General features: G+C 38.8%; 1 protein-coding gene across 5 annotated transcripts in view; it reads left to right on the forward strand.

Annotated features, from left to right (window-relative positions):
* The window catches only part of CNTLN (centlein), a 199,272-nt gene that overhangs the window by 31,180 nt on the left and 144,286 nt on the right, over nt 1-23,806 (forward strand). For all 5 annotated transcript variants that reach the window (XM_054053478.1, XM_054053477.1, XM_054053476.1 and 2 more), the window contains 3 exons: nt 2,944-3,028; nt 22,749-22,883; nt 23,472-23,651. In XM_054053478.1, coding sequence (XP_053909453.1) covers nt 2,944-3,028; nt 22,749-22,883; nt 23,472-23,651 — 400 coding nt within the window. The remainder of the gene's footprint in view (nt 1-2,943; nt 3,029-22,748; nt 22,884-23,471; nt 23,652-23,806) is intronic.

Raw genomic sequence — 23,806 nt, forward strand, 5'->3', positions numbered from 1 at the left:
TCTATGCAAAAGAAGGGAATTGCTGAAGTTCTTATCAAGTCTCATTTTAAGGCACAAGAGCAGGTCCAAATATGCTATGTAAGTTCCAGTCAGTCATACTATCTTGCATATCTGTGGGGAACTGTCCTATAGCGAGTGTTGGAAGTCGTCCTATGCTACCAGGTGAAGGTCCTGATAAAGTTCTATATGAGGTTTCAATTTACGCTTTAACTTTCTGCCGTCTATTCCGTGCTTAAATTATGATAATTGGGATTTTTTTCTTTAGCTATATGTAGTATCTGGTGAAACCGTTATTGGAAGGCATTACTACAGATGGTGCTATCTTGAGAACCTGAATGAAAACCTCAGAAAGTCAAAAAAAAGCTTGAATTTACTTTAGACTTTTCTCACTCATTATGATGATGATAGGTCTGTATTTATAAATTTAGTTTCTTTACAGCTTTGTTCGAAGGATTGTTAGACCGAGAATCAGATAAACAAGGAAGATAACTGCATTTAGCTAGAAACGCTTTCTGTACCATTGGCTAGTGTGTGCGTGTTACAAGCACATTTTTTGCATTAAGAAAGGTCTGGGTTTTTTTTTCCAGTGCCAAACTTTATTCATCATACCTTTTTCATGCAGCCTTGGTCTAAAGTCACAGAGCTCCATAAATTCTTGACTACTAATAACACACCAGAATTAGCTGTGCATGCTATTTATTTTTTCAGTTCTCCAGAGGAGTTTGTTCTTTTGCTTGGTTCTTGGCTGTTTTATTCACTTTCTTCCTATTCTCTCTTTAAAATAATAATTGAACAGAAAAAAAACACAAATGAGAAACCAAAAAAGCCAAACAACCCAAAACCTATGCACAGTATCTGTCATGAACAGTATACCTGTTTCAGGAACATGAATGAAGTTCTGTGTTAAGTACTATAGAAATAATCTCTTCACAGATTTTCTCTTCTCTTTTCCTTACTAGCTCCTAATTTTCAAGCTGTCCAGTATCTTTTAGTACAAAGTTTTATCTTAGAAAATCTCTTACCATTTTTTAAAACCTGACTGAAAATGTGATTTCTGTAGACTAGTTATGCATTATAGGCAAGATGAGTCAGTTTCCTTAACTGTCATGTATTATGAAACCTGTTTGTTGTCTTATTTCTTGTGCTCCCTATTTGTTCTTTAGGATTTTTTCAATGGACATAACAAAGTGACCTTTGGAATGTATCAGATAACTTCATATTTGCATGGAGCTCCATAATTGCAGTCTACTTAGTCCAGTTTTAGTAGAAGTTCACAGAGAAACTGAAAAACTTGTTGTACTATGGTATTTCACTGCTTGTGTCTTCCTAGCAGGCTATTGTGACAAATCCTCAATGCTTCTGAGTGCAGGTGATTTGAGGTCAGGAGCTAATATCCATTTTTCAGTTAAAATGCTAAATATGTCTCAGACATGAATTGTCTTTCAGAATACTTGTTGAATATCCAAGGCTTCACTTTGCTCATTAGAGCTTCTAAATTAATTTCTTTATAGAAATAGATTTTTTTTTCATGCCATGTGACTGCTTAAAAACCTACGTCTTTATGTTTCTCCAGGCTAAATGTAATTTAAATACAATTCTTTTCAGTTAGGTTTTTCTTAGTTTTCTTCCATTGCTGCTGTATTTTCAGTAGGAGAGTGCTGCTTACACTTTTGAAATCTTGAGACTTTGATTTCCAAAACTTTTGCTTTAAATTCCATACAATTTTTATTTAATTCTTTATTCAATTAAGATCTAGGTATTTTAGCAATCATAAAACTTTTATTTGAAACCCCATGATATTGCATGACCTGTGACAACAGTATTGTTTGGCCTTTAAAAATCACCAGTAACAGTAGAATTTGCAGTAATACATAACAGTGGAGAAAAATAGTTGCTCATACATGTAGAATCGTTGTTGGCCTCTGTTACAAAATACTTTACCTCTCCTCCATTCCCTTCCACCTCTGAAATGTTTTTGATTTTGCTACAGTGAATTTTGCTTGCATGTAGGATTCTCTGGCTTCTATGGGTGGCTTGTATCCAGTGAAATGTTTAACTGTTTTGTGAGAGTAGGGATAATCTCAAAGTTTCTGTTTCCCTGTCACCTGAAGTTGCTTTAAGTATTTGGCCATTTTTAGGGAATACATTTCTCAGACCTTTTGTGGCACATCTGTGATAGGAACTCTGTCTTGCAGTAAGTAATGTCAGTGTATCCTTACTGTGACAACATTTATTTTCTTTGTGCCTAAACCAGAAGCCAGTAAATGTATCAGCATTTAAATCTTAGTCTAGAAATAGTATAGCCATGAGGTGTTAAACCATAGCCATGGTTTGTTAAACAAAGTGTTAATGACTAATTGCCTGGTTTTCTACGAAGTAGTGCAGAGATGATTACAGCCCTGCATTTACTACCCACATATAGAAGCTCTGCTTCCCCCCCTTCCCCAGGCTTCTGATCTGTCTTTTTTCCCCTAGTAAAAGTTGTAGGTTCTATCCATGTGAAAGATAGTAATATAGTTGTCCATTATGTTCAAAAGTGTCATTTCAGACATAGAAATGCCATGTAGCTGAGAGAACTTCACAAACCCAAGCAGGTCAGTGGCTTTATTTGCCAAGAAGGGAAAAAAACCCATTTTGCTCAGTCTGTGGACAAGTATACTTTCTGCATTTGGGAAGAAAGAGACAGATAATTTCAGCTGGATAAAAATGTATTTTAAGACCTCTTGCTTCTGTTTCTTTTGAACAAAGTTGTGTTAGCTGTTTACAGATGTAATTTGCTGTCACTTGCCATATGCTCCCTGATTAATTCTGCAAGGCCTGTCAGCTTCAGATAATTTAATTTTCTGTGCTTTAAAATGACATTCATTATGAGGACATGAAAAATTCAAGTGATTAACTACAAATTATGACTAATAAACTGTCTGTTGTTTTGTTTGTTTCCAGAGAAAAGCAGAAAGCTGAAGTCAGAGACAGACAGATTTTAGAGATTTTGCAAGCCAAAGATAACCAAATAGAAACCCTGGAACAGGTTTGTATTATGTTTAAATAGATCAGTTAAGAAAACTTTTATCATTCACATTAAATTCATATTTCCTAAAATATGAAAATACTTTGCTCTTGTTTCTTAGGGTTAAAGTTGCAGCTGATTCAGAGATGGTAACCTTCTGATAAATTATTAATTAAAACTCTTCTGAGTTGTACAAGCAGTTGACCTTTCACCTAAAAAGTTCCTGTAATTTTAGATGAAACTTCTTCTGAAAAGTTTTGTCAACCAGTTGCCTTATTTTTCCTAATGGACTGACCTAAAGTTGTTTTTTTGGTTTGCAATATGCCTGTGGTTTGGAAAGATTTGCCCTCCTGACAAATAAAAAAATAAAACATTTCTAGAGTAATAAGGACTAAACATAATCCTAAAAGCAATACAGCTACGTATTTTAGTGGCAGTATCCACTAACAGTTAGTAACTATCGAACAATACTGATGATAAATACAAGATGTCAGAAATATCTTATGCTGTATGTATTCTTTATTGAACAAGTTCACTCAAAACTGAGTGCTTTGTATTAGTGAAAAAAAATAAATTAAAACCATGTACTGAGCGAAGCTGTTAGTGAAGTTTAGGAAATATGAGCATGTTTTCTAGAAGTCAAAATAATTATTTGAAAAGTAATCAAAGCTTTTGAACCCCTCATAGTATTTGAAATATTATACTTAGGAAATCCAACACTAATAAATACTAAATAAACACAAGCGAAGTATAAACATTGCATCTTCCTTTTCTCTGTAAACCTCAAATGACTACTTTCTTCAGACTGGGAGGAGAAGAAAATATGCTTTTCCATATTAATAAGGAAACAGTCATAATCAGACCAAGTGTGTTATGGAAGGAGAGAAAAAGAATTAGAATTTCTTCACAGATAATAAAACTGACAGCGAAAACGCAGGCAAAGGTCCAGGGTCTGCTTTCAGATGTCTAAATCCTGCAGTTTCTGGGGATAGAAGGCTGACTGATACATAGTTTTTAATAAAATTATAGAATGGTTGAGGGTGGAGGTCATCTGGTCCATCTCGCTGCTCAAGCATGATCACCCACAGCCAGTTGCCCAGGACCATGTCCAGGCAGTTTTTTTTAAAAGGATAAAAGCCATAACAACCCTGGGCACCAATGAAAAGAGTCTAGCTCTGTCTTTGTGTCCTCCCTTCAGGTATCTATATATGTTCATGAGATTTACCCTGAGCCTTTTCTTCTCTTGGCTGAAAAGTCCCTGCTCTCTCAGCCTTTCCTTATTTGAGAGGCGCTTCAGCCTTTAAATTGTCTTCATGGCATTTTATTAGACTCCTTCCAGCAGCTCCATGTCCGTCTTGTTCTATGGAGCCCAGAACAGAACATGGAAGTCCTCAGCAGTGCTGAGTAGAGGTGAAGGATCACCTCCCTCTACCTGCTGGCAATGCTTCACCTAATGCAGCCCAGCATCTCATTTGCTGTCTTTGTTACAGTAGAGCTTTGCTGGCTACCAGGACTCCCAGGTCCTTTTCTGCAAAGTTGCATTCCAGCTGGCCAGCCCCCCAGTGTATATTGGTGCATGGACTTTAGTCTACAAGGCTGCATGGTGTTTGTTGTTTCTCCCTGGGCGCAGACTTTTTCATTTCCTATTGTTGAGTTGAATTTCACAATGTTCCTTTCAGCACATTTATCCAGCCAGTCCAGCTGCTGAAAGGCAGCATGACTCTAGTGTTACCAGCCAATCCTCCCCATTCTGTGTCATCAGCAAACTTGCTGAGGGTGTGCTCTGCCCCATCACACATCAGTGCATTTCCTCACATTTCTGATGGCCTTTATTAGGGTCTTGATTGAATTGAGGCAAGTTGTGTAGCCAGTGGTGAAAACTACATTTGCAGAGGTTACCTACTTCTGGTTTGTTCAAAATAAATATATCTAAATAAATTAATGCACCTGCTGCCTGATAAGAAACACCACTGAAATGCTTTTATTTTGTATTACAGCAGTGGGTGGAGTTTATGTGTTGGCTTGGCTATAGGTGTGATTTTTGATGTGTGTGGTGCATATGTGCTTATGATTTTTATAAACCAGCAGTGCATGATTATTCTTGCACTTCTATGCCCTTCTTAGCTGAAAGAGAAACACCTGTGTAAGAAGTTTACTAGAATTTGTGTGTGGCAGTTTGCTTTTAAAAACGGCTCCTTCTGACCTGTAGTGTGTATCTCCATGAGATTGCTGCCTGTGGTTTCAGATCAATTTCAGGAGCTAAAATTGAAATAGATCAGAAATCTGCAATTGATAGTGTGATGCAGTTACTATCTGGAAGCAAAGCCTGAAAATGTAACTAGAACCAAGGGAAAGTGGCAGCCAGGAAAGGAGGGCTTAGCAACAGGCAAGATGAGAGGAATTAACAGATAAGGAGGACAGAAGCTGCTTTTTTTGATGCTTGTCACAACTTTAATGAATATTGTAATGCAGCCCATTGAAATAGCTTCCATTAGAGCATCATTGACTCTGAGTTGGGAGGGGGGCAGGGCTGTGAAGGGCACCAGATGGTGCCATCGGCCGGTGCTTTGAATGAGAGCTGTATACAGAGGTGATGTTGTTCTGCCCTTCTTGCCTTATCAGTTGTCTAGGATGCCACAGGACTGAAATGAGAGGGGGGATAATTTTCTGAGTTTTTTGAGTGGTGTCAGAAGTTTGGTAATCAAAGACGGGAGCTGGTGTAAAGAATAATGTAGTAAAGAACAGTCTCATTTATTTTGTTATGGGTTCTTTCGTTGTTCATCTAAGGAGATAAATATATTTGTGTAATTAACATGTAAATATGTTGCTTGTGAAACTGAGTTTTGACAGTAATGATAATGAATGTTCTCTTATTTAAAGTACAGACAGCAAGACATCAAGTCTGTATGTTGCAGTCTACCCATCTGTTATGTCTAGGAAGGAGAGATTATCCAGTCATATCTTCTGTTGATTTTCCCTTCCCCTTTGCTCATCATGCAGAGATATCAGTTGCAACAATGTAATTTGTCCAAGAATATTTACTAGGAGTTTCTGAGTGGCCACTGAACAGCTGATTATATGAATTCATGCTGACTAAGGGGTAAAAAGCCAAATAAATGAACTATCTCATGATTCAACACGTATAGAAGCTGATGCTGCTGCCAGAAACAACACCACCCTAGAAGGAGAACGTGAGATAATGTTTCTTCCCTTGTATTCTGCTTAGGCTTTGTTCCTGACATACTTAAGAGCCCTTTTAAAATTGCTCTAAGTAAGAAAGCACATTCTCCACATACTAGGTGAGATACATGTAGTTATTTAATACTCAGAGCTAAATTAGCTTTGTTTGTAGTGACATATTTCAACTGTTTGAAGGGTTTTCATTTTAATAGATATTACTGAAGATAACTAAATTAATTTAGAAACTTATGACTGATAAGTAAAATAGTCTTTAGTCACTTTTGAATAACCTAAACAGGAGAAAAAGCGCTGAAATATTAGTTAGAATGGGACCTGTGGCTTTAAGGATAGGAATCAGTGTAGGTCATGATTTTGCAGAACTTCTCCTGTCTACTGCCTTAGCAACACTGTACATACATTGAACTTCTATGTGCTTCAGTATGACTTCAGTCTGTTGTGCATCTTTCCTAAATTACAGTAGTGTAAGCTTCAGTTTTCCATAAATGTATGAAACTTTTTTCCTTGCTATGAGTTTATTCCGTAATTGTGTATTGTGTTATGCATTTAAAATATGAAATAATATGGAGCATTTAAAAATGTACCATTTGGAGGTTCAAATAAATACAGTATTTATTAAAGTATTTAAGGTTCTTTTTATCTATTATTACACATATATTGTACTGGAGTTTTTAATTGTATTTTCCTTTTTTTTTTTTTTAAATTCTTGTCTTTCCAGTTGGTTAATTGGTAACTTTTGCTCTTGATGGTCACAGCTGTGCCAAATATAGCTTGTACATATTTATTATAAATGCTCTGTGATAAAAATCTTACTCCTTTCAGGTTAGTGGCTAAATTACTACATTATCTCTGAAGAATAGCAATAAGCAGGTTAAAAGATAGTGGATAAGAATTAAAGACTAAGGCAACAAAGGGAACCTTGTGGTTTGTGTACTACAGGGTGTCTCATCAAGGGAGGCTATTGACAAAGTCCTCTTGCTTTGGCTACAGGAGGCATCTTGCTTGCAGGCACCTGTCCTGCTGGGGCACTTCAACCACCCCAACATCTGCTAGAGAAGTAGCCCAGTGAGCTGTAGGCTATCCAGGTGATTGCTGGAGTGTATTGAGGATAACTTCTTAACCCAGGCCATAGACAACCTTGCCAGAGGCAATTCCATAGTGAGCTAATTAGCAAGTGAGCTAATTAGCAAGTGAGCTAGGTGATGATGTCAGGATTGGAGGCAGCTGGAGTGATCATGCACTGGCCGAGTTTGCAGCCCTGAGGGATATGGGACAGGCGAGGAGTACAGTGAGGTCCTTGAATTTTAAGACAGCAAAATTCCAGCTGTTCAAGGAGTGAGTCAGTAGGAACTCTTAAGAAGCTGCCCTCAGGGACAAGGGAGCAGAATGGAACTGGCAGACCTTTAAGGATGCTTTCCATAGAGCACAAGAACTCCCAGTCCCCAGGTGTAAGAAGTCAGGAAAGGAAGGCAAGAGACCAGTATGAGTGAGTCAAGACCTGCTGGTCAAATGGAAGGGCAAGAAGGAACTGCACAGGCATTGCACGCAGGGACAGAGAACCTGGGAAGAGTCTAGGGACACTGCCTGACTGTAGTTATGGGGTCATGAAGGTCAAGGTGCAGCTGGAGCTGAATTAGGCAAGGGAAGCAAAGAATAACAAGAAGGGCTTTTGTAGGTATGTCAACCAGAGGAGGAATGTTAAAGAAAGCGTACCCCTACTGATGAGTGAAAATGGTGACCTCGTATCAACAGATGAGGAGAAGGCTGAGGTACTCAACAATGTTTTTGCCTCAGTCTTCACTGCCAGCGACTCTCTTCACCCCTCCTGGGTCAATGGACAACAAGATGGGGACCAGGGGGTTAAAGCCCCTTCCACGGTAGAGGAAAATCAGTTTTATGACCACCTGAGGAACTGGAACATATATAAGTCTATGGGACCTGGTGAGATGCATCCCGGAGTCCTGAGGGAATTGGGAAATAAAAACCTGCCAGGAAAGCTGATGGAACAGAACATTCTAGAAGCTGTGCTAAGGCACATAGATTCATAGAATCATAGAATCACCAAGTTGGAAAGGAACCACTGGATCATCGAGTCCAACCATTCCTAACACTTCCTTAAACCATGTCCCTAAGCACTTCATCAACCCGTTCCTTAAGCACCTCCAGGGAAGGTGACTTGACCACCTCCCTGGGCAGCCTGTTCCAGTGCCCGATGACTCTTTCTGTGAAGAATTTTTTTCTGATATCCAGCCTGAACCTCCCCTGGCGAGCTTCAGGCCATTGCCCCTTGTCCTGTCCTCAGTCACTTGGGAGAAGAGGCCAGTTCCCTCCTCTCCACAACCTCCTTTCAGGTAGTTGTAGAGAGTAATAAGGTCACCCCTCAGCCTCTTCTTCTCCAGGCTAAACAACCCCAGCTCTCTCAGCCGCTCCTCGTAAGACTTGTTCTCCAGCCCCCTCAACAGCTTCGTTGCTCTTCTCTGGACACACTCCAGAGCCTCAACATCCTTCTTGCAGCGAGGGGCCCAGAACTGAACACAGTACTCAAGGTGCAGTCTCACCAGTGCTGAGTACAGAGGGAGAAAAACCTCCCTGGACCTGCTGGTCACGCTGTTTCTGATAGAAGCCAAGATGCCATTGGCCTTCTTGGCCACCTGGGCACACTGCTGGCTCATGTTCAGTCGGCTGTCAACCATTACCCCCAGGTCCTTCTCCTCTGTACAGCTCTTCAGCCACTCTTCCTCCAGTCTGTAGCACTACATAGGGTTGTTGTGCCCCAAGTGCAGGACCCAGCATTTGGCCTTGTTGAACCTCATGCCATTGGCCTCAGCCCAGCGGTCCAGCCTGTTCAGATCCCTTTGCAGAGCCTCCTTACCCTCCAGCAGATTCATGTTTCCACCCAGCTTAGTGTCATCTGCAAACTTGCTGAGGGTGCACTCAATACCTTCATCCAGGTCATTGATAAAGACATTGAACAGGGCTGGACCCAGTACCGAGCCCTGGGGAACCCCACTTATAACTGGCCTCCAGCTGAAGTTAACTCCATTGACCACCACTCTCTGGGCCCGGCCATCCAACCAGTTTTCAATCCAGGAGAGTGTGCGCCTGTCCAGGCCAGAGGCTGACAGTTTTTGAAGTAGAATGCTGTGAGAAACTGTGTCAAAGGCTTTACTGAAGTTGAAGAAGATTACATCCACAGCCTTTCCCCCATCCAGTAGTCGAGTCATTTTGTCATAGAAGGTGATCAGGTTAGTTTGGCATGATCTGCCTTTTGTAAACGCAGGTTGACTGGGCCTGATCACCCGGTTCTCTTGCATGTGCTTCATGATAGCACTCAAGATCACCTGTTCACTAACAGGCCTGTAGTTCCCTAGATCCTCCCTGCAACCCTTCTTGTAGATGGGTTGGTGAAGGACATGGAGGTGATTTGGTACAGTCAGCATGGCTTCAACAAGGGCAAGTCTTGCCTGACCAGTCTAGTGGCCTTGTATGATGTAGTGAAAAAGGAATTTCCATTGGAGGACAAGGGAAGAGCTACTGATATCATCTACCTGAACTTCTATAAGTCCTTTGACATGGTCCCCCACAACATCCTTCTCTATACATTGGAGAGGGATGGATTTGATGGGTAGGCTGTTTGTGGAGGAGGAATTGTCTGGATGGTCCCATGCAGAGTTTGGTGGTCAGTGGCTCCGTGTCCTGAAGGAGACTGGTGACAAGGGGTGTTCCTCAGGGGTTAGTGTTGGGATCAGCACTGTTTAATATCTTCATCAATGACTTAGTGGGATTGAGTGCACCCTCAGCTCATTTGCAGGTGACACAGGCTGAGTGGTACAGTTGACACAACTGAGGGACAGGATGCTGTTCAGAGGGACGTGAACAAGCTTGTGGAGTGGGCCTATGCGAAGCTTAAGAGTTCAACAAGGCCAAGTACAGGGGCCTGCACCTGGGTCAATGCAAGGCTTGGTATCAATATAGGCTGGGGAAAGAAGGGGTTGAGGGCAGCCCTGTTGAGAAGCACTTAGGAGTGTTAGTGGTTGAGAAGCTCAACATGAGCTGGCAATGTGTGCTTGCAGCCCAGAAAGCCTACAGTATCCTGGGCTGCATGGCCAGTAGGTAGAAGGAGGTGATTCTCCCCCTCCGCTTCACTCTGGTGAGACCACACCTGGAGGACTGCTTTCAGCTCTGGAGTTTTCAGTGCAGGAAAGACATGGACTTGTTTGAGCAACCTGATCTGGTTGAAGATGTCCCTGTTCATTGAAGGTGGTTTGGACTAGATAACCTTTAAAAGTCCCTTCCAATCCAAACCATTGTATGATCTTACTCTCAAAACTCTTTTCTCAGTAGTGATGTATGCTTGCCATATATACAACATTTCTCTGTGTTTTTTCAATGAAAAGAATTTCTAACTACTGTCTTGAAGTGGATAACTCACTATCCTATAATTTTAAGTATTTTTCTGAAAGCCAAATTTTGCAGATAATTTTTTGCATTCTTCCTTTTCTTTGGAAACTTTTTGCATCTGGTGTATTTAATCTATAATATTTGTGTATGTCTCAAATAGATCACTGATGCTTTTTTGTTTTCTTTTAACAGAAAGCATGGGTTTTGTAAGAATGTATTAAAATTTCTGAATTTAAGCAGTTAATTTAAATAGTGGGAATGGGGAACTCAGTCTTCTGCTGTTCATGCAGTAGATAAAGTATCTTCACTTGTTTTCTTTAGAAGATGAAATTAAAGACATAGCCAAGGTTTACTGCTTCTGTAACAAGTTTTACATCTTCTGTAACATTGCTAATGAATTAGGTTTCAATTTTGATGTGGAGGAACTAAGGCTAATCTTTTTTTCCTACATATTGTAATGTTTCAAAATCTTATCAACTGATTATACTCCAGAGGGGTTAAAATAGTACTAGCTTGCCTCATGATCTGCACTTGGAAAATCTTCAGCTTGCTGTGCTAATCTTTATTAGAGCCTCTTTAATGGGTCCAATTGAAAGAAGCATAATTCTACCATCAAGCATTAATTAACGCTAATAATTTTTTCATAACTTTTGTACCTTCACCTGATTGTATTTTTTCTTTGTAATAAAATGTTATTAAATTAAGACAAATGTATATACGCATTATTGCCATCTAAATACTTAATTTCCAGTAGCATGTAACCTTGATTATTCTTGTGTAATGAGGGTCAGGAGGATAATTTCAGTAATAGCAAGTTTGCCTGAATGTGTCAGTAGTGATGAGATTGTGTGAAGTTTATAAACCGTTCACAAAAAAAGTTTCTCCAGTGGTGAGATTTATAGATACTTCAAGTGAAGTTTTATTCCTTTAAGAAGATCATTTTACTTAACTTGTACCTTGAAAAAAGGGATCAGCCTTAAGTGGTGAAACTAGTCTGTTTTGTGTAGCCCCTTTGAACTGCATAAGTGATTTATCATGTCTTTGTGCCTTCCTGTTAGCGGTCTTCTAGTTAGTTTGCTCACACTTAGGGACAAATCTTTTTAAGGACCTAGTCTGAGTGAGGAAGGTGTGGAGGAAAATGTATATTTTTATTCAAATAGTTGAATGTTTTTCTGATTCTGATTTATTCATAAAAGGCTACCTGAAGTAAGAGGTATGATGACTGTGGCTAATACCTGGAGCTTGTTTGTCTGAACAAATTCATAAGCTGTAAATTACAGTGTATCTTTACAGCTCATTAGTATTTTTTTGTGAATTCCCAGTAAGAATACTTTCTCTGAAAGCTGAAAATATGTTTCCATGAGATAGCTTAACTCCATTTTGAAGAAGGAATTTTCCTACCTAACTCCCTAAAAAGTCGCTATGTTGGGTGTTTGTATAGGTGTGCTCTAAATCCGGGCTTCATCTTTTCATTAATTTGCCTGTGTAGCCAAGCTTGAAGTTGGCTAAAGCTTCTGGATCTTCATTACTTAGTCTTTGTGTTCTCGGTGGTGTTTCTACAAAGATAGCCTGAAATGATAGCTGGAAAAACTACGGTAAGTAAAGAAATGTTATGTTTCTTGTCCTCTGGGCATTCTGCTTGTTTGAAATTCTCAGTTCTTATATTGGCAGAGCTCAATATTCATGCCTGGAAAGAAGAGGGAGGTCATCTTTATGATCTCATTCATCCTCTAGGGAGCTGGGGTCCAGTTTGGGAAATTTCTTGTTCAATCTAGATAGGACTAGTTATCATTTAGTCAATTGGAGTTATAATACGATAGCCTTATTTCGTGAAATAAAAATGGTTTCAAAAGCTGTTGGAAACTGGTTTTTTTCTGTAGAAGAGATTAGCTTCTTAACTGTATTCAGTATATTATCTGGTGGCTGTGGTGACATTTTTTTTTTCATTGTAAAATCAATAGAGTTTTAAGAGGGTAAGGCTGGATTTTATTCCCTGTTTAAGGACATTGATGATATTTTTATATATCGTGACTCCTTACTTGAATATAGGCAGATTTCCTAGAGCTCAAGAAAACAGTTGTTCCTTAAGGACCACATAGCAGAAAGAAGCATGCAGTGCCTCTTGAGATTAGGTTCTGCCCTGATGAATCTGCTGACCGCACTTAGGAAGAAGCTTGTCGGAAAAGATCGTAGCAACAGCTGTTCTTTATTTACTTCACCTGATCTGGCAGCATTAACGTATGTGAGTATAATGAAATATTGCTTTGTCAGGATAAGATGCTAGTAGGTATCCTTTTCTGTAGGTCTCTCATAGTCATGCATGCTTCCAGGGACAGAGGCTAACTCGCTCTGAGGACCTTGTAAATGCCTTGCTGAGGAGGAAAGTGTAGAAAAAAGTTACCCAGTTCCATCAAGATCATCTCTTCAATGAAGAGAAAAGCTCATTTTGGCAGACTTGTTTTGATTTGGAATTAGTAGAGAGAATAGGATCTAAAGAGGTATTTTGGATTTTCTGCCTGACCTAGAGGTCTGGGCTGCTGCTTTCCATGATTTCAAAACATAGCTATAAGGAAGAGAGGAAGGAGTAGAGAAAGTATCGTTGTATTGCACAGTGCTGTTTTACAATGCTGTGTTACAGGTACTATACAAAATCCAGTCTGTCCTGGTGCAGAGAATCGCTAGACAAAAGAGGAAAGAGGATTATTTTTTTGGAACAGCTGATGGTTAAGGTCTTGTTAGACCTGTGGCAGCATTGTCAGATTATATTGTAAGTGTTCACCATAGTTATTCTGAGAGCTGTCATATCGTCATTAGAGGGAAATGGACAGTTAATCTCTAAATCTAGCAGATGCATTACTGCAATATATGGTATACTGGGAGAAGTGGATTTATTGTGAAGCTACAGCTTGTCTTTGGTAGTTTGTCTCATTTCCAAATCAGAGGAGTGTTTTTGTGAAAAACTACCTCTTGAATATTTTCCCCTCGCAGGGTGAGGAGCTTCTGTATTCCTTGTTTCAGAGATGGCAAACCCATTGCACACATGCCAGAAACAGTATTTGGCTCCCTTGTTGATGCAAAAATGAAGGTTCTGTGAATGTGTGCTTGTGCTATGGCTGTACAGTAGAAGATACAAATGATTGTAGAATATCATAAGAAATTAAAAGAGTGGTAGAGCTTTGTTTTTAGTAGATGAGATAAGGAATGTGCTGCACTGTGGTCGTAAGGAACAGCTTGAGTGAAATGAAATGGTGCTGCACATCATAAAAAAAAGTTTCCTTGGTGCCATGACCTACTTAGCAGATTGCTGGCTTGAGATGGTCCCTCTTATGCTAGTGAAAGTGAGATGCTAAGCTTGCAAGACTGATACACTATGTGAGGCTGTCATTTATTTCCACCACATATTCGAATACAAAAATTCTGTCAAGTGGTTCGATTAAGATAGCAAACTTCACTGAAAACACCAAATTAATCACATCAGGCAAGTCCAAAAAGGGCAATAGGGAACATAGTTTTTATAATAGATTATACTGTTTGCCCCTTCCTTAATCTATGGGTCAGGTGAGACTTGGGGAGTAAGATCGACTAGTGGTAGAGTATTCCCTACCTGCAGGATGAAATCAGCTGCTTGTATTTATGGTCTGCTTCTCTGTAGAACCATTATACTTGATCTTCTTAAAAAAGAGCTTTAAAGAATCTTAATTTTATTTTCTTCCTCCTGCAAATAAAGACCTACTCTTTTTCTCCGGCGTAGAAATGATAGGTAAGCACACTTGAATGGAGTATTTTATGAATGTTTGTCCTGGTATTCATCTTTAAGTTACCATGTTTTATTTCACTTCTAGTATTGATGGAAATAGGCATTCAAAAGTTCTCATTGATTTTGGGAGTATTTGCAGATGTCAGATTGCAGCTTCATTCTTTTTTTTTCTCAGAAACAATTCTTTAAATTGTTTAACCTTAAGGAGTCCTGATAAGCATGACGTGGGAAAAGGAAGAACAAACAAAATTCTGGTGGTATGAATATCAAATAAGCTCTACCACTTCAGTTCCCCTCTCATTGATTTTTTTTTTTTATTATTATTTATATTTAAGATTGTTAAGTGTAAGGGCAGGTGTGAAAAAGAGAAATTAATAATACGATAAGTACTCGTAATACTATTGCATGAGTTACATTTTAATCCATTATAAGTCAATTGCTATTTTCCCTTGTTTTTTCTGTCTTTGTTAGGAGTCAAGTTCTAAGTTGAATAATTAGATACGAATACAGGCATCCTTTGGAAGGATAGTGTAGAAGCAGGTAGCACTGTTGGCATTTTACGTTTAGAGCAGTATGGATTTAAAAATAACTTATGTTTTGTATTATAACTAGCCAGTGTCATTTTGAATATGAAAGGACACTGTACAGACTGCAAAGTGCAGCAGATGACTTCTATAACATATGGTTACCTTTTCATGAATTATTTACATACAACTTCTGTTCATTCTGCGTCTGAAAATAATTAAAGAATCTAATGAATAGTCATGAGATGAAAGAGCTGATATCTTTTGTTAATTTTCGTTTGTGCTTTTCTTTATTTGGGAGTACTATATCAGAATATGACTAGTAATGTTATTTGTTAAAGATGTGTGTAAGAACTGTGAGAACCAAGTTTAGAACCATGAGGGTTAATAAAGTTGAAAAAAATCTAAAGAGAAACTTGAGAAAGCTAAATCAAGGAAAGCTATGAAATGTTACTGACACGTTTTTATTGATGTCTACTTACTGTTCAGTTTCTTCTAGGAAAAAAAAGGAAGTTGGAAGGGAGGGGGGAAAGTTAGGAATGTGTTAAATCAAACTTGACTACTTGGTGAGGAAAAAGAAATGAGGAAGGGGAGAGAATAGACATGTAACTGTTGAAGTAGAAATTTTGAGGAACGTAAGTTTAAAAGAAAGAATAATAATTTCAGATTTAAATTATAATAAAATAATTTTGCTAATAAAGTAATCTTGTTTCTGCTTAATATATCAGGATTTCATTAAAAGTCACTGCTTTGGGGAAAATAATTAAATTTTTCATCAGTTCCAATTAATTTGTTTGTGGTTTATTTGGAAATGTACCACTGCACAGTGAAAGCCTTTGATAAAGAGTGTAATGAAGAAAGCACAGAATGTAATGTTTATTTGTTACTCTGATACTTTTGAAAACTGAATGCATGTCCCCTCATTGTAGTCATAGATGGACACCTTTAATATTGTGATGCAGGAAAAAACCTGACCTGAAGTGCTTCAGCAGCCAGTGACAGAAACAAGGTGCGCTGTTGCATTTCCGTATCAGCAGCAATGAAGCTAGAGACTGAATATGTGTCAGCTTTGCATTTCTACCAGATGGATTTTTAGGAATATTTTTATAAACTATCAGTAGGTATCTGAATTAACTTCCTGACATGAAATAAAACCTGCTATAACCTACATTTTATGAAACTATAGCAACAAGTACGCAGTTCTGATTCAGTAATGCAGTCTGATCAAACTCCAAACTGCAGAACTGAGCTTTTTCTGACCCCTGCCCACCAAAAATGTAAAACTTTGGAGAATGCTTAATACAGTAATACTATGTACAGCAGTTGTTTCACAGCCCTTTCTGCATAGTTTTTATGTAGTGGATTAAAAAATCTTTTCCTGAAGACTGGAAGTTTACTGATAATGTCTGTAATATTCAACAGTCTGTAACTCTCCTGGTAGTTGTATCCTAACTCATATTCTTTTTGGAAACAGACTCCTAGCATGAAAGAGTTTTGGTTTTGTTGCCACTTTCACTGTGTCTATACAGTCGTACTATCTTATTCATACTGGATAAAAATAAAGTTTAATTAAAATAACTTGAAAATGAAATATTACCAGATAATTAAAACATCTTATTGCCATGAAACAGCTCCAGGATGTTCAGAGCTAAGACAAAAAAGGACTGTTTTCCCCCTTCAGCTTTGATCTGTGGTTTTCGTAGCTCATTTTCTCAATTTGACTTAGCATGTGATTTTTGCTTCCTCTGCAGATTGGTATGAAGGTATTTAAAAAAGAATAGTTTTTGCAACTAAACAATTTGACATTATTAGGGAAGAAAGAAAATTGTATTGTAGCTAAAGAGATGCCATGGGAAAGGATAAAAATGAATTCTAGAATGACAGTCCTCTTAAACATCAAAAAACTTGTTCCACTAGGTCCCAGTGTTTGTTTCTTTGTATGTACTGTTGCTCAGAGCATTCTGGGCTCCAGCACTATACAAGGGTTATTCTTTGATTCTTCCTAGCTAAACAGAAGGGTAAAATCAGTTTCCTTAGGCTTTCATTAGAGCAAATTCACTTCTAGAATACAGTTTTCTTTCTTGAATTTGGAAGGTTGTTTATGGAAAAACCTTTGGAACTGTACTGTAGTTGTCTTCGTTATATGAGGCTTTTTATAGTTCTTGAGTACCAAGCTGTCAAAAGCCCATTGAACGTTGCTTTTGTCCTGTTTTATTCAAGGAAGTATGACTGCAGTCAATGCAAAATGTAAATTGAGATTGTTCTTGTGTAGCATTAGCGTGTCTTTTATGGTATCTAGACGAAAACAGCAGATACTGTGGGAATAGATGAATTCCTGATGAGTGTTTTTATCTGGTGAAGCCTGTCAAAATAACCTCATGTGGGAGGTTGCCCCATGTGTTGATCAGGTATGGAGTTTTTTCTGCTGTTTTGCTTGCCTACCAGGGCAGGGTTGTCTTTTAGGAACAATGCTTGTATTCTGTGCTATAAGAAATCAATCTTTACTCTCTTCCTCCTACTATACGAGGTAATTCATAGATTGAGGAAGCAAAGTGCAAAAACGGCTGCACAGGCAAAAGCAGATGATAATTTACTTCATTGTCTGTATCTCAGAAATTCTTCTTTATGACCCTTATTTCTGCCCAGTTATGGCTCCTGTGTAATAGTCCTGTTTTTTTCCCCTCTTATTTATAAGCATGTGCAGTGAGCAGATATGAGAGTAAAAGTTCAGTTCATTTAGAGGAAAAGATAAGAGCATACAAAGTGGTGCCCAAGAAAAATACTTTGAAATATAACAGGATATTTTGCATGCAGGTATAACTTACCTAAATAAAGTTTCACTGCTGCTGCAGTAGATGAATGCAGACTGCTCGGGGGAGTTTGCTGCTTAGTGATTATATGACATATTTGCCTTTGATTGATATAAAGTCTTTCAGTGAGTCAGTTGTGGGGATAAGTAATTAATGTGTGAGTCTGATTCTGGATCTGTTTGATTATCAAGCAAAGTAAGAAGCTTATTTGAGTTTAAAATTTCATCTCACTGATGAGGAACAGACATTCGAAGTAGCTTGTTGCACTTTTGTATCTTCATGATTCCGTTCATACCAAACAGGACTCAAAGATCTTTATTTTCATGAACTTCACAAATAGACATATGCTTACCAGCTTCTACACATTGTATGATGACACCAAGCAGTAGCATGATGTAGCTTGTGTATTCAAAAATTAGATGCCTTAAAGAGCTGGAGCTGCTCTTTGAGATTTTGTGAGTGTGTTTTTGTGAATTTTTAACTCTGTTAGAGCTGATAGGCTCTTTCAGACAGGTAGAATTTCTAAGGGTGTTCTTCAAATAGAGACTTTGTCTTGATAAATATTAAACAAGTATTAATGAGATGGAAGGAAGACTCAAAGGAGCTGCATACTCAAATTCTGTAAGGACTTGGGGAGTGGGAGGGAGACAAACAAATAGCATACTTTCCATGGTAACGTGGATTCATACCTTTTTAAAGATGCAACTAAATCATTCCTGCCAGCAACAATTTGTTCCTGTAACTATAATAATATATCTCAGAAACCAAAATATTTGCTTTTCAATAGTGAAAATTGAGCCTGATGTCTACTAGGTTCAAAATATTAAAGCGGTAAGTCCTTAGTTAAGGGGAGATTTCTTAATTTTGTTATCCCTTCCCTGAGATCTGCTGGTAACAAACTGGGCTGAGAAGGCTTATGCACTGGGTTATATCTCTGAGAAAAAATTCATACAAATTACTGAATCTGAAATTAAGGTTTGGGGGGTTTATTCCTTTGGAGGAAATGGAAGAATGATTATGAATCTGTAATCTTGGGCGAACTTTGGAGTCTGTTCCAAGTGACAGTCGTGTAGAATGAGTCTCTGTAGGGCAGTTATCATAGAATCATAGAATCACTACGTTGGAAAGGACCCACTGGATCATCAAGTCCAACCATTCCTATCAGTCTCTAAACCATGCCCCTCAGCACCTCATCCATCCGTCCCTTAAACATGTCCAGGGAAGGTGACTCGACCACCTCCCTTGGCAGCCTGTTCCAGTGCCTAATGACCCCTTCCATGAAAAATTTTTTCCTGATGTCTAGCCTGAACCTCCCCTGGTGGAACTTGAGGCCATTCCCTCTTGTCCTGTCCCATGTCATTTAGGAGAAGAGGCCAGCTCCCTCCTCTCCACAACCTCCTTTCAGGCAGGTGTTGAGAGCAATAAGATCTCTCTCAGCCTCCTCTTCTCCAGGCTAAACAACCCCAGCTCTCCCAGCCACTCCTTGTGAAACTTGTTCTCCAGCCCCCTCACCAGCTTCGTTGCTCTTCTCTGGACACACTCCAGAGCCTCAACATCCTTCTTGTGGTGAGGGGCCCAGAACTGAACACAGTACTCAAGGTGTGGTCTCACCAGTGCTGAGTACAGAGGGGGAATAACCTCCCTGGACCTGCTGGTCACGCTGTTTCTGATAGAAGCCAAGATGCCATTGGCCTTCTTGGCCACCTGGGCACACTGCTGGCTCATGTTCAGTCGGCTGTCAACCATTACCCCCAGGTCCTTCTCCTCTGTACAGCTGTTCAGCCACTCTTCCTCCAGTCTGTAGCACTACATAGGGTTGTTGTGCCCCAAGTGCAGGACCCAGCATTTGGCCTTGTTGAACCTCATGCCATTGGCCTCAGCCCAGCGGTCCAGCCTGTTCAGATCCCTTTGCAGAGCCTCCCTACCCTCCAGCAGATCAGATCCACGCTTCCACACAGCTTAGTGTCATCTGCAGACTTGCTAAGGGTGCACTCAATGCCTTCATCCAGGTCATTGATAAAGAGATTGAACAGGGCTGGACCCAATACCAAGCCCTGGGGAACCCCACTTGTGACTGGCCTCCAGCTGAAGTTAACTCCATTGACCACCACTCTCTGGGCCCAGCCATCCAACCAGTTTTCAACCCAGGAGAGTGTGCGCCTGTCCAGGCCAGAGGCTGACAGTTTTTGAAGCAGAATGCTGTGAGAAACTGTGTCAAAGGCTTTACTGAAGTTGAAGAAGACTACATCCACAGCCTTTCCCCCATCCAGTAGTCGAGTCATTTTGTCATAGAAGGTGATCAGGTTAGTTTGGCAAGATCTGCCTTTTGTAAACCCATGTTGACTGGGCCTGATCACCCGGTTCTCTTGCATGTGCTTCATGATAGCACTCAAGATCACCTGTTCCATGACTTTCCCCAGCACTGAGGTCAGACTGACAGGCCTGTAGTTCCCTAGACCCTCCCTGGAACCCTTCTTGTAGATGGTTATATTCTTGTAGGTAGTTAGTTATATTATAAAGCATGATATAGAAGTACTATATGTTTGAGATGGAATTAACAGTTAAACACTGTTTTTAATATAAGCTAGTTATGTGTAGTGATGGAGTGGTTTTCTTGTGGTTTGTTCTGTCCTTGGCTTGTTGGTTTTGGATTTTTTTTTTTGTCTGATTGGTTGGAATTAATGGCATCTAAGGCAAATTTCCAAGATATGAGAATATGAGGTTTCTGTATTTTCTTTCAACTTTCCCTCATATTTTGTTCTTCTTCTTCCCTTCTCTTCAATTCATATTCCTTTTTTTTTTCCATGTTTTAGAAGTCCTGTATTAAAGTACAGAACTTTGTATGTTCTTCAAATTCTCCTGTGGGTGCTACTGAGTATGAGGAACAACAAAGAATTTTTTTTTCTTGGTAAAGTGAAATTCTTAGTGTGGGAAAAAATATCCTTCCTACTTCTCTGCACTATTTATTAAACACTATCTGTTCATTACCTTCCTCATCTGCTGAATCAGCTGTAGGGTTTGTTCTTGCTTGGGTATATTTTCTATAAGTTTTGTTGGCTTTTTTTTTTCTTTTGCAAGAAGTGTTATTGCATTTGTGACAGTGTGCAGATTGAAGTAGCGATCAGAGAGATAACATTAATTTACTAAATATGGAGGAACAATGTATGGAAAATATTTGGAGGTGATGGTGGGAGAAGAAATAGAACAGTAAAAATATTTGTAAAGAAGGTGAGAAAGTGATGTGTAGAAAAAGCGAAGAGGTCTATGGAAGAGAGACATTCACAGTGATTTTTGAAAAAGTTTAAACAAAGGTCTGTGTTGAAAAGTGAAAAATGAAACAAACAGGGAAACAAGCTATGCAAAATAATAAAGTCATGTTTATTTTTAATGACTAAGACATTTGCTAAATACATAGATTAATTTCACTACAGATCTTCATTTTAGTCCATGTGCTTTACTGTCACACTAGCTCACTAGTGGTTTAAGTAATAATTCATAAAGAAATTATTTCTGCCAACCTTAGTCTTATAATAGAATATGTGGAATTGGACTTTGTAGATGATTTATGTCTGGTAATACTGGAAAAGGTAACTTATTGACTGTTAAGCTAGTTGTCAAATGTTACAACATAGAGCAGCAGAAAGAGCAGAGAAGACTTACTTTGTGTTTGGTTTATGCGGGGGGAAGATTGTGGATATCTTGAGGACAAGGTGGTAATTCAAGCTGCTGCTCAGACTCCCAAAATTTCCCATTCTTCTGTGGTTGTTGCTTTGTGAACAGTTTCCTTGTGCTGAGTGGGTGTTCTGGATGCTGGTGCACTAACACTGTTCAACATGCCGAGCAAGCCTTGCTTACCCCTGCCCAGCTTGCTTCCTGTGCAGGGCTGCTACCTGTAATACCTGTTTTTCTTCTTGAGAGTGAGTTACGTGTGAGTTCGGTGATGAACATAGTTGGGTTTTTTTTTTCCCTAATTACTACATGTGGGTTCAAAGGCAATCTTTGTTGGATATGACGTGAAGTGTCTTGTTTTACATGTTTTTCCTCAGTACGTTTTCATTCTTTATTTGTCTGACATATATGCAAACCAGATTTAAGTATCTGGAGGTTGAAAACCCTGATGTGTGTTAGCAGTATTGTAGAATAATCCAATGGTATATCCTCTTTTTGATATATTTTTTTTTATTTTTCTGAACACATTTCATTTAGGTTGTATATTAAAGGCAAATCAGTTGCATTTTTGGCCTGAGTTAAGTTTCATCTTTCTTACTACAGTGTTGCTGCTAGGAAAACATTTTAGATCAATGCCAATTTTATTTAGGAAGGAAAGGGACAAAACAGTATGTGGAGTTAAAACAAACGCCTGAAGAAAAATTCAGAGTTCTAATGCACTAGAGAGTGAGGGTGTTCTAATACAAACCTCTTAAGAATAGAATGCCAGTGTCAAACGCAGAAAGTTGAAGTTGTTTTTTGATGGCAGTGAGATTTTGTGTGTGGGTACACTTAACCCTTGTCTATGTTGAACAGAGTAGTGTTATTTTCTTTGAGCTGTAAATTCATTTATACTTGATTCCCTTTTTATAGATATTTTGTATCATAATCTCTTTGTGTGCCTTAATAGTTACTTCTCATTACCTTCATCTGTTCTGGAGAATTTTGATCTCTACCTCTTGACTTAGTTTTTGATATACTAAAAGTGTGAGTGAAACTATTCTTAATCTGTAAGATCAATTATAACTTCTGGAAATGACTGAGTTTGTCTTGACAGCAAATAATGCTTGACTGCATAATTTCCATTCAGTTCTGTATTTGTGTGCTTTTTTTTTTAGTAGCAACAAGATATTCAGCTCCTCATTTATGTTACTGTGTTGTATATTTATGCCATTTTGAGCATAATTAAGTTACTAATGAAATAAAAATATGCCTTAAAACTACATATATCCGGCTGTTACTCTTTGTAGGTCTAAAATGCATAGGTCAGAAATCCAGTGCAGGCATGTTCTTTTGCAATTACTTTTTGTCTAGTAACATTTTTTTTGTTTGTTTTTAAATAGAGACTCACAGGACAGCAGCAGGAGATAAACAACTTAATACGGAGAAAAATTGCTGTGGATGAGGAAAATACCCGTTTGAAGAATGAATTCAGTGACTTGAAACAGAAATTTAAAGATAAAAGCCAAGAACTTAAGGTATATTGACTTATACATAGTTTCACAAGATTGTAGCTTTGAAGTTGTTCTTTAAGCAGTGTCAGCCTTTGTGGCACAGGAAGTGACAAGCTTGGAGAAAAACATTGCTGTAAGCCTTGCTATAGCTTACCATTTTCTCACATACCAGCTCCAAGGAAGATGCTTTAAAGCCAAGAATCCAAGCTTTATAACTTTCAGATAAATAGTTAATGATGGAAATGGAGCAAAGAATGTAGGAGTGTGAAGATGTGGCTTCTTGTAATTAGATTCTGATGGGACTGGCATTATTAATTGATAAAGCCGAGGTCTGGGAGGATATGTCTGTGTGGGTCTCAAAAATAGCTGGGGACAGCATCAAAGGCAGCTTGATCAATTAATGGGCTCTTTGCAAATGTGTACTCATCAAAGCTGTCATCCAGATAAAAAATATGACCCTTCCACCTGCAAGAAAGAGGCCAATAAAAGTACACAGGTGACCTTGGCCATCAAATATAGAAGAAGCTGCTGTGAGGGTAAAACTGCACAGTTTATATTTGCTGATTAGTTCTCACTTTTTTGTTTATCGGCCCTTGTGGTACTGTTCTACAGGACACTGAGGAGTGTGCTCAGAAGAAGGAAGAGCAAAACAGACTGGTTATAAAAAACCTTGAGGAGGAAAATAAGGGATTAAATACACGCTGTGCTGACCTGCTAAACGACCTGGAGAAACTGAGGAAGGAGGAAACACAATGGAGAACAGAAAAATCTGGCAATGATGCCAGAATAAAGGTACAAAGTGGAATGGACTCCTGGATGTTATTTCAGAATTAGTTTCTCCAGACATTTGCACTACAAGTTATTTTCCTTAAATAACAAGTTATATATTCAAATCTGCCAGTGGGGACTTACATTCATTTACATTCCTTCACTTAAGACCCACAGCT

This window comes from Cuculus canorus, chromosome Z (genome assembly GCF_017976375.1).
Source record: "Cuculus canorus isolate bCucCan1 chromosome Z, bCucCan1.pri, whole genome shotgun sequence".
NCBI lineage: Eukaryota > Metazoa > Chordata > Aves > Cuculiformes > Cuculidae > Cuculus > Cuculus canorus.